This window comes from Ovis canadensis, chromosome 22 (genome assembly GCF_042477335.2).
Source record: "Ovis canadensis isolate MfBH-ARS-UI-01 breed Bighorn chromosome 22, ARS-UI_OviCan_v2, whole genome shotgun sequence".
NCBI lineage: Eukaryota > Metazoa > Chordata > Mammalia > Artiodactyla > Bovidae > Ovis > Ovis canadensis.
In genome coordinates, this window is record NC_091266.1 from 56,703,549 (window position 1) to 56,716,178 (window position 12,630).

A 12,630-nucleotide genomic window follows, 5' to 3' on the forward strand; every position below is an offset into this window, starting at 1 on the left:
TCACCTATTTTTATTTTTTTTAATTGAAGTTTAGCTGATTTACAATGGTATCTTTTTCTTTTTTGGCTGTGCCCTGTGGCTTGTGGGTTCATTTCCCGATTAGGGATTGAACCCAGGTCACAGGAGTGAAAGCACTGAGTCCTAACCACTGGTCTGCCAGGGAATTCCCATGTTATCCTATTTTTTTAAATTCCATTCTTTTAGGTGGTGTTATACCCCTGTCCTGATAATAAACAGTACAGGAGATTGGCAAGTGCAGAACAAGGGCTGAGGTCACCCTTCAACTGGCTGGTGAGACCCTCGCTCCACTAATAGCCTCAACAGAACAAAGATGCCAAGGACGGCATCACCTTTGTCTTTGTTTTTCAAGAGAAATATTTTACTCTGAACTGAAAAGTTGAGTTCTGGCCAAGGACGGCACTTTTTCACCACCAACAGCCCCAGAGGGTTGAGAGCATGGCTGAAGTTCAGATGCCAGACTGTTTTTGTCTTCTTCTGCTGGTGTGAAGGCTGGCAAGTGATCTAATGAAGCCTTAAGAGTCACAGACACATATTTGTTAACAGGCAAAATGCTGCTTCCCTCTTCAGATTCTTGGTGGCATGGAAACAGTACAATTATTTTAAAAATCTGCTCAAGTTGTCTTTTTGAAAATTTGAAGCAAAGTGTTGTTTCCATACATCATGAGGACGGCAGCTTAACAGGTTTCAAGGCGCCCAGTATCCAGAGCTTCTAAATATCTCCCCTCTGATGGCCTCCCATCCTTAGAACAGCTGCTCATCCACAAAGCTCTCTCCCATGCCCTTCATTTGCTCCTCTGGGAGCAGCTAGGGCCCAGAAAGGAACACAGACTACTCTGGGGTCCCAGGAAGCAACGAAGCCAGGACTTGAACAGCCTTTTCTGATTTTCCACTAGATCCACCTGTCCCAGGTACTGCTGGGTCCTGGCCAAGCCCTCTGAGAAGTCACCTGTTTGTAGCAAACAACAGACCTCCCCAGCTCTGCCTTCCTTCTGGGCAATCACACCACGCAGCACTGAGTCAGCGCCTCCGAGCACGGGAAACCACTTGGTAAGACACAAGGGTTAAAAAAATAAGCCGCATGACATTTATTTTGTCTTGTTAACATTAATATCTGTAGAAACATTTTTATTGTCAGTATAAAAATTAACAGGTTTTATTAAATACTTTCTCCAATTTCATAACACGTTAAAAATCAGTGTCATCCGCATTCATGTCGCACAGCCAGAACAGAGTGAGAAGGTGTTTTGAAAGCAAAACACAACACGTTCATACAGAATGAACACCATGGCAGTAACATGACGTTGGCATCGGGCAGGATCTTTTGGTGAGGTCCTGCCAGAGGAGGTGGAAGCGATCCCTTAAAAAGATGGAAGGATCCCCCAAACTATCAGCAGAACAACTCAATGTTTCCACTTTCTCCGACGGGGCATGAAGATTCCAAGAGACTTCTCTGTTGCCAGTGAATCTGGAAGCCGTGATGAAGATTCGCCAAAGAGAATACAGGCTAATCTGATCAATGTGCAACCTGGCAGGGAGGGGGGCAGAAGGCCAGCGGCTGGACAGAACATTCTTTTAGCATCTCGACGAGAGTTCCTCCTTTGAGGAACGGATTAAGGCATCTTTTTAAGGGAACGCTGGTACCATTTGTCTTGGGAAGCCCAGTGAAAGGTCTATGGGCCCAATAACCAAGCTGCACCAAAATAACACACATTCTCATCAATGGGCTCTTTTAATACGGGCAGTTAGGTGGTTAAAGAACAATCATCTGACAGCAGAGTTGAAACACAAATAAACCAAAACTTCACTTCCCCCAAATTAGTCATATTTTGTAAATATTTCTCTTTTCAAAGGATCTGGTAACTAGTTAAGTTCAAGCAAGAGATTAACTAGTCTGGTGCACTGCCTGCATAGAAATGCCACTTAAATTACAAAAAAAAAAAAAAGATTGTTTTGTATATTACCAATTCATTAATAAATTAATGTCATATCATTTTTCCCTGAAAGCAAAAGTACTTTTCCACCTCTGCTCGGTGAAAATTAAGAAATTCTGTGTAAGAAACAGCATTTAGCAAATAGCTATATTTTTAAAAAAAAGAGAGAGAGACCAATTTTCTAGGTGTGCTGGGATATCCATTTAAAATCAATACAAAAAATAATTCCTTGTAAATATATAATATATATTTATACATAATTTGAATATATTTACATACATCCAGCACCTATATACTGCAATTGTGCTCTATAAGTGTGCGCTGACATATATTTTCTCCAATTATTACAAAATTCACAAGGCAGGCAGAACGGGTGTCTGCCTCAAGTCCGGCTGGTCCACAGCCAGTACCCACAGTGGGTCCCAAGCATGTGGTGGCCCATGGCAGTCCATTGCCCCCACAACCTTCTTGTTCTCCTGGTGAAGATCACAAGTCTCCAACTGGATAATCAATTCTTTACACGTGTGCCGATCACTTTTCCAAATATTTACTCCTCTGATCCATATATACAAGCCAAGACAACAGGCTCCTGGAGGCAAGGCCCCCCCTGCTCAGTACAGCTAAGTTCCTGACGCCACCCTGTTTGGGGACAGGGGGACAGGCCCATTCATGTTTTAACACTGCCGTTTCTATGTGGATACTGAGGAAGGCAGGGTTCGTAAGGCATGGGGTCCGGAGAGAAAACAGAATCATCTCCCGAAGAGCAAGAACTCCTGGTGTCAGGGTAACTAGGTGAATACTGTTCAAGAAGCTGACTGAGGTCCAAGTATTCCTGAAAGAAGGGAAGAGAGACGTTTTATTTCATCGCGGGTCAGGATAACAAGGTGAATACGGTTCGAGAGGCTGACTGAGGTCCAAGTATTCCTGAAAGAAGCGAAGAGAAGACTTTTATTTCAAACACAGGCTCTTGGGACATTGATATGGGAGTCGGGACAGGATGGGGGCACCCCCAGCAGGGAGAGACCCACCCAGCCTAGCTCCCGCCAAAACCATCTTGAGACCCCGACTTTATCTCCTCTAGGTTACCCTTCAATAGTTACAAACTATTGCCAAGTGGGGAACCCTAATACCCAGCTGAGTGGTCACCTCGATGGGCACAGATCCCAGGACTCCTTGATAGACCACATGGTTCAAATCCATGCCCAGCAAAATGGGGAAGATGCAAGAAGCTGTGGAAGTCCAAGACCTCTTTCCAGCGCTGAGACCCTGAATATTTATGTCACGAATTACATTTTACTATTGTAGCTTCTAGGATAATTTAAAGGGAATATGTCTTCATTCAGCGGGTAATTTCACAGATGAAATTCATTACTCTCAGAAGCTCTCTGAGTTGAAAGTGTAAACAGGTTCAAAAAAGGCCTGGATAGACTCAAGTGTGTTACATCCATAATGGACAGCAAAAGAACAGTTTAGGAAAACGCAGGTTACATTTCAAAGTTTTGCAGGTTTGAAATTCAAAAAGGGCTCTTCTGCTCCCTGAAGCACTTAGTGGTGCTACTGTCGGAAAACCCACCCAGTGGCCCCCAGATAACACTTCTTTCGACTTAAAACAGGGTGAAAATCCTCTATCTGCTCTTGTGCAGCCTGTGAGCTAAGAATGGCTTTTAACTTTATGAAATGGTTGGGAAAAAGAAAAAAAAAAAATCAAAAGAAGAATAACATCTCATGGTATTAAACTTTGTAAAATGTCCTAAAATTTAAAATTTTAGGGTTCATCAGTTTTATCTGAATGTAGACATGTTTATTTATTCATTTACACATTGTCTGTGCCTGTTGCTACAGAGATCCACAAAGAGGCCCATGAAGCTGAAAATATTGACTGTCTGGTCCTTGACATAAAAGGTTTGCAAACTATGAAAAGATTTTTAAACTGGGGCCCTACTGGGTCTCACTACCTCATCCAGGCTAGCAGGTTGGGGTGCTTCTGCTCATACCCCCAAAAGCCAAGGAGTATACCATGATACATGGTTTTGATGAGGAGGGGACAAAAAGGTGTAGACCACAGCACAACCAGCCTTGGTGTTATCAAAGAAGGGCCCACAGAATGTTGGCAACTATACATTTTGACAGACAGGAAAAAAAAAAAACCACCCCTATAATTCATCACCAGGTTTGGCAAGAAAAAGAGTCCCCATCCAAGAATGGGGGATGTGTCAGCTCCAACAGCATCAGCAAGAACCGCACGACTGGAAACAAACACGCCCACCACATCAAAAGAGAACTTTTTTGCTTACAATGATAAAAAAATGAAATTTTGTCCTAAATGGAACCATTTTTCTCCAGCATGTGGTAATGATTTTCAGAAGGAAAGAACTTCGATTTTTATATCCGTTAGACAATATGGCATTCTGCCTTTTTTTTTAAATTTTAGGATGCTAGATGTAAATTTCAGGGTGAAAACAGGCCCACTTTAAATGTAAATATGTAAATAAATGGCATAGAGCATGGACACAGGATCATTAAAACGGAACTTTAGTGCTTTTTCAGTTTCTAACTGAAGCCGTAAATGTTCAGATCTGATAGGGGGAAAAAAAAAACCTAGGGATATCAGTGGATTCCAAGTCTAGGGTTAAAGGAACTTATACTAGAAACAACAATTTTGGCAGGAGAAGAAAGTTGGTTTTTTTTTTTTTTCTCCCCTTGAACTGTTCCTTTCCTTTCAACTTCTGAAGGTCAGCTGTGTTCATTTAAATGCAATCTCTCCCTTTATCAGCCACAGTCAGACACACAGATAATATTGCTGGCTTAAGGTTTCAAATCACAACATTTTATTATTAAAAAAAAAATCAATCTGAAACTATTAAATACATTATTTTAAAATAAATGTATTCTTTTCCTTCTAAAATGTTTAGGCAGTTTTAACCTTTTCTGTTGTTATTAAGACAATTGCGGGAGATTTCCCCCCCTGTCTAGAGGAACACTGCTCCATATCCTCATTATATATCTCTAATTCATTCACTATTTCTCTCTATTGTGGGTTTTTTTCTGCCTTTGATGGGTTCATCACCTTCCCTGCTCACATCACTTCCTTTCTACAACCAAAGATTACTCTCTCTGCATGGTGAAGTAGCCACTGACATGGCTGAGTGTGGACAGTGAGTGACAGAAGAGGGTTTCTTTTGTAGTTATAGGTTATAACTATTTTATAGAAAATATATATTTTATCAGAAGTTTTCACTTAAAAATCTTGTAAGTCACTCATTAAAGAAGTGACTCTGTGTATGTTTACACTATGACCACACAGGGTCATGTAGGTCTATGTCCTGCATTATATAGAAGCTAGAATGGCACAACTTCACTTCATCCTGGTAAGTTCATTGGTAAGGGACCATCAGCAGCCCTCAGAGTAATGACCAGCAGCCTTCACACTAATGAGCAGGGCAAGGAATCCAACCAGCACAGAAACCCCAGCTCCTTCCCTCTCAAATCCAAATGCTGTGGTTTTGGACATTTTTTTCCTCCTTCCCCATCTTTCTACATACACACACCACGGACCCACCACCCACATGCCACAGCGAGGGGCAGCCTCAGGTGGGGCCCTTGTGTCTGGTTTTGTGAGTTGGAACTCTCAAGATGAAGTTCCAAGAAAAGTCAGGGTTTGGGAGGAACATGGTTTCAGTCTATCCAAGCCCGGGAACAATGATAAACTGTACTCCAGACTCCCACTGGGGAGGCTGCATTTCAAAAGCTGTAGAGGGGATTCCCAGCAAGGACCCTTGTCTTCTGGAAGGAGGCTCTTACCTCGTTGGTTGTGAGTGTGAGAATTCGATCCAAGTCTTCTACCAACTGCTTGAAGGTGGGTCTCTGTGAGGGTACTGCATGCCAGCAGTCTCTCATCATCATATACCTGGAAGAGATAGATTTCCTTGGTGAGTTACTTCCCTGAGGACTAGGGGTGTGGCTATAAGCCACTCTTAACAGTCAGTATAGAGAGATATCCTCAATTATGAAAACGTATCAGAACTTCCCTAGCAACTGAACTGGCAGGTGGTGATCCACTCTGCCAAAAGAGGCACTGCTCAGTTCCTCTGAAAGGCACTTTGATTTACAAAAACATCACTTTATCCAAAATGCTTAGGACAGTATCTACACCATCAAAAAAGACACTTCTGGGAATTCCCTGGTGGTCCAGTGGTTAGGACTGAGCGCTTTCACCACCAAGGATTGAGGTTCAATCCCTAACCAAGGAACTAAGATCTCACAAGCAATACGGTATGGCCAAAAACCCAAAAAGACACTTCTATCTGTTTTCCTGGTTGACTTCTGGTATCCCTGTGGCAGTGACTTATAACAGGGCATCACATTTCCATACTTCTGGACACTGTGGGAAGAGCCAGGTAGGGGTGGGTGGGAATCCAGTCTTCCCTCCCCACACGCCCCTGCCAGGACCAAAGCTGCTCTACTGTTATCTGCCCGACACTCTGGACAAAGGTTCCTCAGTTTTGAAAAACTGAAATTTGAAAAGCACAACATTAAGGCAAGGTTCTTATGAATTAATCTGTCATCACTGAGCTATGCCTTCACTTCCTGATTAACTCCTGGACAGGCCTAGGCTCCCAGGCCTTATCTTGACAATGGGTTTCGACAGACCCTCTATAGTAGAAAAAGCCCCAGGAATGACAAGGAGCACAATAAATGGCTTTATATAATATACTATAAAATGTGACCATTCATCTGATGCCCACTGTGCACCGAAAAGCACTCATGGGATTACTGATATAAAATCCCCATGAAACAATACCCAAGAGACCGCAGTCTCTGGAACAATCCCTCTTCTTAGTTGACACTGGGAGCTGGGAGGAGAGACTCCTTTTCAAAGCACTGATTTTACTGCACAAGACGCTTGTCACCAACACAAGTAATTCCACTTAAAGTACAGGGTAGGTTTTGCTCGAAACCAGTTTTATAGTCAGATCAGGATTAACAGTCAGACTATATTAGCACCTGGACAAATTTTTAATCCTCTGCACTGAAATATGGGTAAAATATAGGTAAGCAGATACTAGTTCATTCACCCTGAGGGCTGTGGTCGAAATCCATCTATAATAGCATAGGTCACAAAGAGGCTGCAGAAGCACCCACTCTCTACTCACAGTGCAGAGGCCACAGACCACTCATAAGAAATGGAGGCAGCCCCATGGGTCTCAGGCTTGTGCATGAGGGAAGGCTTGATGTATCTTCCTCTCACTCTGAAGAACAGCGAGGATAGCACAGTGGCCCAGGAAGATTATTGCGGGGCTCACTGTGGAAGGCTGGGAGCCCTCGGCCAAGCACCCAACACCTCAGTGGTGTAAAGCTCACTCCATACCACCCCAGAAGGATGCTCTTTCTTTTGGACAGTCAGGCCTGTCCGTGGAACTCTCTATCTCAGTTCTGGGACTGAGCCCAGGAAGTCTCAGCAATTCTTTTTCTCAGGACATATTTAGAAACCTGGGGGCCTTAGGAAATGGAACCAGCCAGGAGAAGCGTTAGTGGCGTGGTGGGTTCCCTGGGGCATCAGGAGAGACAAGAGCCCTTACAGTTCGTTGGTGCAGTTTGCTGGCTTGTCCATCCTATGTCCTTCCTTAAGCAGCTTAAAAAGTTCCTCCACGGGAATCCCTGGGTAGGGCGAGCCCCCTAACGTGAAGATCTCCCACATTAACACCCCGAAGGACCAGCTGCAAAGAGGGGAGAAAACTGCATTAGTAACCCATCTGAATCACAGAAACCTAAACACACCCAGTTAAGAAAACAAACTCCCCCACACTTCTTACATTCAAAGACAAATGACCGGGGCCCTCCTGCAGTTCATCCAACCTGCCCCTTCCTGTCCCCAGAAAGCATCCCCAGATGATGATGAGGAGATATTCTGATGGAATTTTCCATCAGCAGACAACAGATAAGTGATGGTAAACCATCACTCTTTGGGGAGGGTGGAAAGGGGACACAAGGGATGGAGATTTGGTTCTTTCTTCCTCCTTCTACCACTTTCAAATAAAACTCTTTGTCTTTATGCAGTGTTATCAACATGAGCTTCTAAGCTGGAAATACCCCCTCACTGATTCTATTAGGGTGAGTTTCAGAAATGAAACTGACTTCAGTTTTGTATACAGCAAGAGAAGCAGCTCACTGCAAAACTGGAAACCATAAGGCTCTCCTAGGACTGCTGAAGAGAACCAGTGGCAATGCCACAGGCTCCATGCCTGCCCCAGAAACCCTCCCGCCCACACAAGTAAGAGTAGCTCAACTGACTTTTTAACTTTTGGAATAATTATAGATTCACAGGAACTTATGAAAATAGAACAGTGTGATCCTCTACCTCTCACCCAGTTTCTCACAATGGTAACATCTTTCCACCAGATTTCCAAAGCTAGAATTCTAAACTACTGCTTGGAGCCTAGCCCTGATAGTATTTTTAAGTGTATCATAATTGAAATACTATAGAGTTTTCACTCTATTGCTGTAATGTTATCAAGGCTGCAAAGACGAGGTTGGACATTTTTCAAAGGATAAACAGGGAGTAGGCTCTGTGGAGATCCCCTGAGTGGATCTCATCCCAACAAGCCTCCCCACTGTAAGGACAAACCTAGGATGGGGAAAATACGACAAACCACTCTCAAGAAGGAAAAGCTGAAGAGCGCGAAGAACATGCCAACAGCTTGGCAAATTAGATAGCAGCTTTGTACTTGCACATCCGTGAGTAAGTTCAAGGGGGGAGCTTCCGCTCTGGCAGGAGCAGGTTAGCGGTTCCACCTCCCGTGTGCTTTGAAACCAGGCAGATTAGTAACAGAGCATTGGTTACCAGCCTAGCAGAAAATCCGTCCTTTCTAAGGCTGGCTCCTGTACTTTCTCTGCATGTGTGAAATGCAGCAGGCACCAAAGAAGGAAGGAAGGCAAGGAATGGAATAGATTTCTGCAAGTCAACCCCAGGGAGAAGGCAGCGACAAGGGAGTTACTCACACATCACTCTGATGGGTGTACACTCTGTCGAAAAGGGCTTCAGGAGCCATCCACTTGACCGGAAGTCGGCCCTGCAAGCATGGAAGAAATGTAAAACCCAATATACTAAAACCGGTTTACTTTAGCAGCCCCCACTGGGCTGTGCCCTGTTTATTTTAAGAGCCGACACTCTAATGGTTTTTGCTGGAGAGTCATTAGTGAAAAAAATACGCTCCAAGGGGACTACGCAGAGTGTGGGAGATGCACAGACATGGACATGTTGATAAAGGGTCGTTTCCTCGTGATCATACATCTTCCCCAGCACGTTGACACACCCTGGCCCATTTCTAGGTGAAAATTAACCCAGAAACTCATAAGCTCCAATCTTTGCTAGGGAATTTCCAGACGAGGAGCCTTACGAAGATCCTAGAGGCTGATTATTCAGTATATAAGACTGGCTCACATTTACTAAGAGAGTCTTAACTCTTAGAGTTAAGCCTGAATTTGCTTATTGAGAAGTTTGTAAGGAGTAACGCAAATGAGTGGGAATAAAAAGGCATTGGTCTATTAGTTCTGAACATTATCTTTCACTTGGAATGCTCTGTGCCACCCCTCCAACCCTCTCCCACCATATCGTCACCGTAGACTCACATTTGTGGTCTTTTTGTAATAGTCTATATTGTTGATATCTCTGGCCAGTCCAAAGTCAGCTATTTTCATCACGTTGTTTTCTGTTACCAAAACATTTCTGGCAGCTAAATCTCGATGAATGCACTGAAATAAAAAATTTTTTAAAAATCTTATTTCAAAATGCTACAGGGATAAAAAGGTAACACACGCACGTCTTATAACGTAGACAGAAAATACAACTGAGGTCAAAAATTGCTGTTTCTTTTCTAATTAAAGACTAAGGCCCCAACTATTTCAAAGAGCAAAGGCAGATAAGAAACCACATGGCTTTTTAACTTCAGTTGACTGGCATCCTTCACATTGTGAAGACTCAAATGCAATTTTTCCCTCTCTGCAGTTCAGGACCCTGTTTTCTTGCTCATTTTTGAGGCTGTCCCCCTGCTGAGTTCCACCCCATCCCTTCTCTTGGCTCACTCTCCTCCTCTCTCCCCACCCCTTCAGATTCCTTGGCTTAACTCCTCTCTCCTTCAAAACAGAGGGCCTGCCCCATTAATCCTGTATATTTCCATACATCCTCATGGCTCCCATTCTTAGCTACATAGGAAAGATCTTCAAAGTCTTATCTCTATCCTGACCTCTGTCCTGGGATCCAGATTCTCATTTTATCAGGCTACAGGACATTGCCACATCCCTTTGGCACCTTAAGTTCTAGGTCTTTACTCTTATCTTCTTGATCTTTTTCGTACACACCTGTGATATACACACCAGACTTCTTTATACACTCCTCCCACGTTCTTTTTTATTTCAACTCCCAAATGCCTCTCCAATTTGTCCACCCAGCTCCGTCCCCACTGCCATCTGCTTAGTCCGGGGTCTCATCACTGCCCACCCCCCATGCCCCACAGGAGGCCACAATGACTGCATGACCGTCCCTGTGCTTCCAGACTTAGCCCTATTGCCTCTTTTTTTGTTTCCCTCAAATTTTGTTTCTGAAGGAGCTGGTCACATCTGTTCCGGGCTTATATCAAAATCACTGCCTATCTATCCAAATTCTCTGTCCAGTTCTCACCCAACACCTGGCCCCCACATAGGACCCAACCAATGTCTGTCACATATACAGGGGCCAGGAGCTGAGATGCTTACTACAGGGCAGCCGCCAATTCATGGTTCTGATGCGATCTTTTCAGTCTCAGAAAGCTCTAGTCCTTATAACGTCTATATTTCCTTTCTGCAAATGATATGCTTTTGTAAGCTGTTAAAAGCGTTTTAGTTGTACTTTAATACACCAAAATTTCATCAGGATACATAGTAATTGGGATCCCAAATCATCACCTCCTATTTTTGGAAATGTGAGGTAGACAGAAGTAAACAAACATCCCTAACAAAGCCTTTTACTCAGGTTCTGGGCAAAGGCAAACTATTATATGAAGGAGAGGCTCCTAGCAACCCCTCTGATATGGGTGAGATGGGGCTGATTTTAGATAGACACTACAAGAAACAGGCCATTTAAAAAAAAGAGCAAGCCAAACTCTCCCTGAAGAATGAATTAGGAATAATTTTTTTCTGCCCACCCTCCAACTATTCCTTGTTTTTATCTGCGTCTGTGGCCCCCCGGATGGGCTAAGGTCACTGAAGGGAAAGCAAAAGGAGCCCACACGCTGCCTGTGCCTGGCCAGAATGGAAGCAAGAAATGTGAGAGCTCCCAGAAGCCGCCCGGGGATCCGGTCGGGGTGGGAGCCGGGTTCCTGGTTTCGGAGGCCTCTTCAAATGGAACTTCCAAGTCCTGGGCCAAACTTTCCTGGTGGTGTGCTCCCCGCTGACAAGACTCTGTGCATTTGGCAAGCCGTGCGGTCAGAAGAATCTGGCTCCCTGTGCACGGGGCTTTGACCACACATAAGGGCTCAACTACGAGTCACCATGATGGTGACCTCCATTTTCACTGTGAAAGCCAGAATCCATCACTAGCCTCCTGCGTCCCAGGGGGCTGGGAAACACCAAAGCCTACCCTCTGGGCTGAACAAGAAGAGACTTGGAACCAATACCCATGAAAAAGAAAATAATCAACGTCAAGCCAAATTTACATCATCTGCAGAAATCTGAGTTGTTCTCCAGTGCAAAGAGCTGGCCATTTTACATAACTAGAGCTCTTTGGAATATTTGGTATTCCATTTTATTTTTAAATAAACGAAGGTCAACGGGTCCCTAAGGGAAGGAAGACGAATACCTCCATGACCCTGACAGTGTGCGGGGTGCCTCTGCTCAGCTGATCACATTCAATTTCCAAGGCAACTTATGAGATGGGTATTATCATAGCCATTTTAAAGATGAGGAAGCTAAGCTTAAAAAAAAAAAAACAGCAAAAATAAAAACAGCTGTTCAAGTTAAACACCTTGGAGGTTTAACTGTCCTTAATATTTTATAAAAAAAAAAAATTAGTGTACTTTGCACTAAAAATAGAAAGGCTTGCATAACTGGGAAAAGGCTCAAACACCACATCACCCATTGTACTGCTGTACACATCACAGTGTCTCTTAGCTTGTCCATCTCCAGTGTTGCCAACTTAAGCACAGGACTGCAGGTTTATCTCACATGCCCAGCACAGAGCCTGACCCCGTCAATGTCCACTGAGCTGAATTTCTAATCATACTCCATCAGCAGTGAGCCAGATGTCACAGCCAACAGTTCCTCAGGCAGGTCTCTAACAAACGCATTGCCATCCACCGGGACAGAATCCGCGTGGCAGAGCTGGGATCTGACCTGTTCCCTGCTTCTCCAATTTCCACTACCCGAAATAAGCCCTCCAGTTTTAGAAGCAGGTTCCACTCAGGGTACCATCCTTAAGATCATCTAGAACCTGCTCAAATCTGTTCTAGGTCCTTAATTATAGGCAGCCTTTGGCAAAGAGCTTTGGAAACATGACTGCGAAGCCTTAGGAAACAGGACTCTGTCCCCTCTATTCCACCCTGGGTTGGCAAATGAAGCCCCAGCACAGGGCATTTCTTCTCATCTTCTTGCTCTTTTTCATATACAACTGAGAAACACACACAGAATTCTTTACACACTCCTCCTG

At 44.0% G+C, this 12,630-nt stretch overlaps 1 protein-coding gene across 10 annotated transcripts in view; it reads right to left on the reverse strand.

The window, feature by feature from the left end:
* Positions 1-2,407: 2,407 nt before the first annotated feature.
* Positions 2,408-12,630, reverse strand: part of FGFR2 (fibroblast growth factor receptor 2) — a 104,026-nt gene continuing 93,803 nt past the window's right edge. For 9 of the 10 annotated variants that reach the window (XM_069567739.1, XM_069567736.1, XM_069567733.1 and 6 more), the window contains 5 exons: positions 9,582-9,704; positions 8,952-9,022; positions 7,532-7,669; positions 5,754-5,859; positions 2,408-2,784 (listed from right to left, as the gene is read on the reverse strand). In XM_069567739.1, coding sequence (XP_069423840.1) covers positions 2,620-2,784; positions 5,754-5,859; positions 7,532-7,669; positions 8,952-9,022; positions 9,582-9,704 — 603 coding nt within the window. In that variant the 3' untranslated portion in view covers positions 2,408-2,619. Of the gene's footprint in view, positions 2,877-5,753; positions 5,860-7,531; positions 7,670-8,951; positions 9,023-9,581; positions 9,705-12,630 lie in introns of all 10 variants that reach the window. The other variant, XM_069567734.1, reaches the window with a different exon arrangement.